Source organism: Meriones unguiculatus, chromosome 4 (assembly GCF_030254825.1).
Source record: "Meriones unguiculatus strain TT.TT164.6M chromosome 4, Bangor_MerUng_6.1, whole genome shotgun sequence".
NCBI lineage: Eukaryota > Metazoa > Chordata > Mammalia > Rodentia > Muridae > Meriones > Meriones unguiculatus.
The window spans coordinates 89,136,555-89,138,550 of NC_083352.1; the positions used below are offsets into that span (position 1 = coordinate 89,136,555).

Consider the following 1,996-nt stretch of genomic DNA (forward strand, 5'->3'; position numbering starts at 1 on the left):
GTGATAAGCGCTGTGGAACTGGATATAGGTTCTGGTTGTGAGAGTGTACATACGTACTGAGAACCACCAAACTGTTCATTATTTGAAAGGACATGATGGATGGAGCGTGGCACGGTGGAGGACACCTGCCGTCGAAGAACAGGAATCCATCAAGGCAGTAGGGCTTGGGGGACAGTGAATTACAGGCCAGCCTGGATACACAGTGAAGCTGCCTCAAAAGAAAGACAAACCACAGCAAACCATAAACAGAAAAACAGGCGCCGCAAATATACCACTCACACCCTTTCCCATAAAATGTACAGTTGTGTAAGCTTTATCTCAAAAATGTTTTAATTCAATGTCTAACATAAGGAGCTATATCTATTACATATTAAGTTCCAGCTTGAAATTGCCAAAAACTCAAACCAGCCAGCCCCCCCCCAAATTCTTGATCAAGAGCTTTTCCGGCAAAGACAGGCTCTCTCCTCTCTTCATGACACATTTTGACTGACACAAAGGACTGTGCACATCCCCAGGCGATGCTGCCCACGGCTCTGCAGGCGATGGCTGCCGAGGCTCCTCTCACTGGCCAGGCCCCGAAAGACTCTTGTTCATGAACTGTCTCTTCACAAAGCAAGTCCACCACTGTCAAAGGCACAAGACAGAGCGGGTGCTCAGAGTCAGGGCACAACGCAACCTCACTGGCAGGCCAGCATTTCAGTTACTGAACAGCCTGGCGTCCTACAATGAACTCAAAGGCGATCCCAGCCCGCCACAGGCGCGAGGCATGCGTTCGCCCACAGGAAGGACGGCCTGTGAGGCACACACAGACAATACTGTGTAATGCAGAACTAGAGGTTGAGGTAGGAGGGGCTAAGGTCACCCGTGGCTACACAGTCAGTTCGAGGCCCGCTTGGGCCATGTTCCACCCCCACCACCCGGGGGTCCTGCAATGTACTGAACACACACAGACTGCTCCCTGCACAGTGCAACAGAGCCGCCATTTACATTTACATGGCACTCACACGTGCATGGGTGTGGGTAACCAGGGCATTTCGGGCCCACAGAGGATGCACACAGCTTGTATATGAACACCATGCCATTTTACAGGAGGGGCCAACACCCACAGACCGTGGATCCATGGCTACCAAGGAATACTGCGCATCCCACGCATAGAGCCTGCTCATGACTGGAATCTCGTCATTACTGGGCGTGAGTCTTCCAGGTCAGGCAGACTCGAATGCTCTTGGACAGTAGACTGCAGTAGGCAACAGGGCGAAGGAGAGCACCTCACCTTGCTGGGTTTGTCATTCTGGGGGTCAAACACTTTCTCACAGAGCCGCAGGCCGGTCTCTTGCCTGAGCTGCTGAAGGTAGGCCCGCATCACTTCTGAAACACAAAGAAACCTGGACCTGAGGAGGCACATGAACGCGCTGCCTGCCTGCCTAGAGACTGACCTCGGCAAGGTGTCTGTATACATTCAGACAGCTTACGAAGAGAAAGCATGTCCAGGTGGTTTTCTTTGTACGTCCATTTGTGTGTGTGTGCTGGCCTCTCCTTCCACCATGTGGGTCCCCGGACTCAAACTCAGACGGTCAGGGTTGGCAGCCGGCGGCTTTCCTGGCTGAGCTACCTGACTACACTCACTTTGGCTCAACAGTCTCTGCGTGTTAAACTTGCCAGCAAGCTCTCTTGTGAAAGTCAGGCGACACACATGTGCTAAGCACCAAGTAGGCGGCCTGGGGAGGAGGAGCTTGCCGGGCTCCATGAGCAGAGTCTCGGTCTTCGCACAGTGGCCAGCCTGTACTCCTAGTCCCTAGGCAGAGTCAGGGGATCGCGGGGCGAGCTGGCCAGTTACACTAGCTCAATAGTGAGCTGCAGCTTCACTGAAAGAGCCTGCTTCACTATGCAATGCGGAGAATGGCCAAAGAAAGACCTGGCATCAGCCTCTGGCCAGCACGCACACTCGCACACTAGAGTACTTGCCCACAAGAACACTCACACCCACACCCGCTGC

General features: G+C 53.5%; 1 protein-coding gene across 1 annotated transcript in view; it reads right to left on the reverse strand.

Annotated features, from left to right (window-relative positions):
- Positions 1–302: 302 nt before the first annotated feature.
- Positions 303–1,996, reverse strand: part of Arpc3 (actin related protein 2/3 complex subunit 3) — a 14,128-nt gene continuing 12,434 nt past the window's right edge. The window contains exons 6-7 of the mRNA XM_021631386.2: positions 1,274–1,368; positions 303–624 (exon numbers count right to left, since the gene is read on the reverse strand). Coding sequence (XP_021487061.1) covers positions 562–624; positions 1,274–1,368 — 158 coding nt within the window. The 3' untranslated portion in view covers positions 303–561. The remainder of the gene's footprint in view (positions 625–1,273; positions 1,369–1,996) is intronic.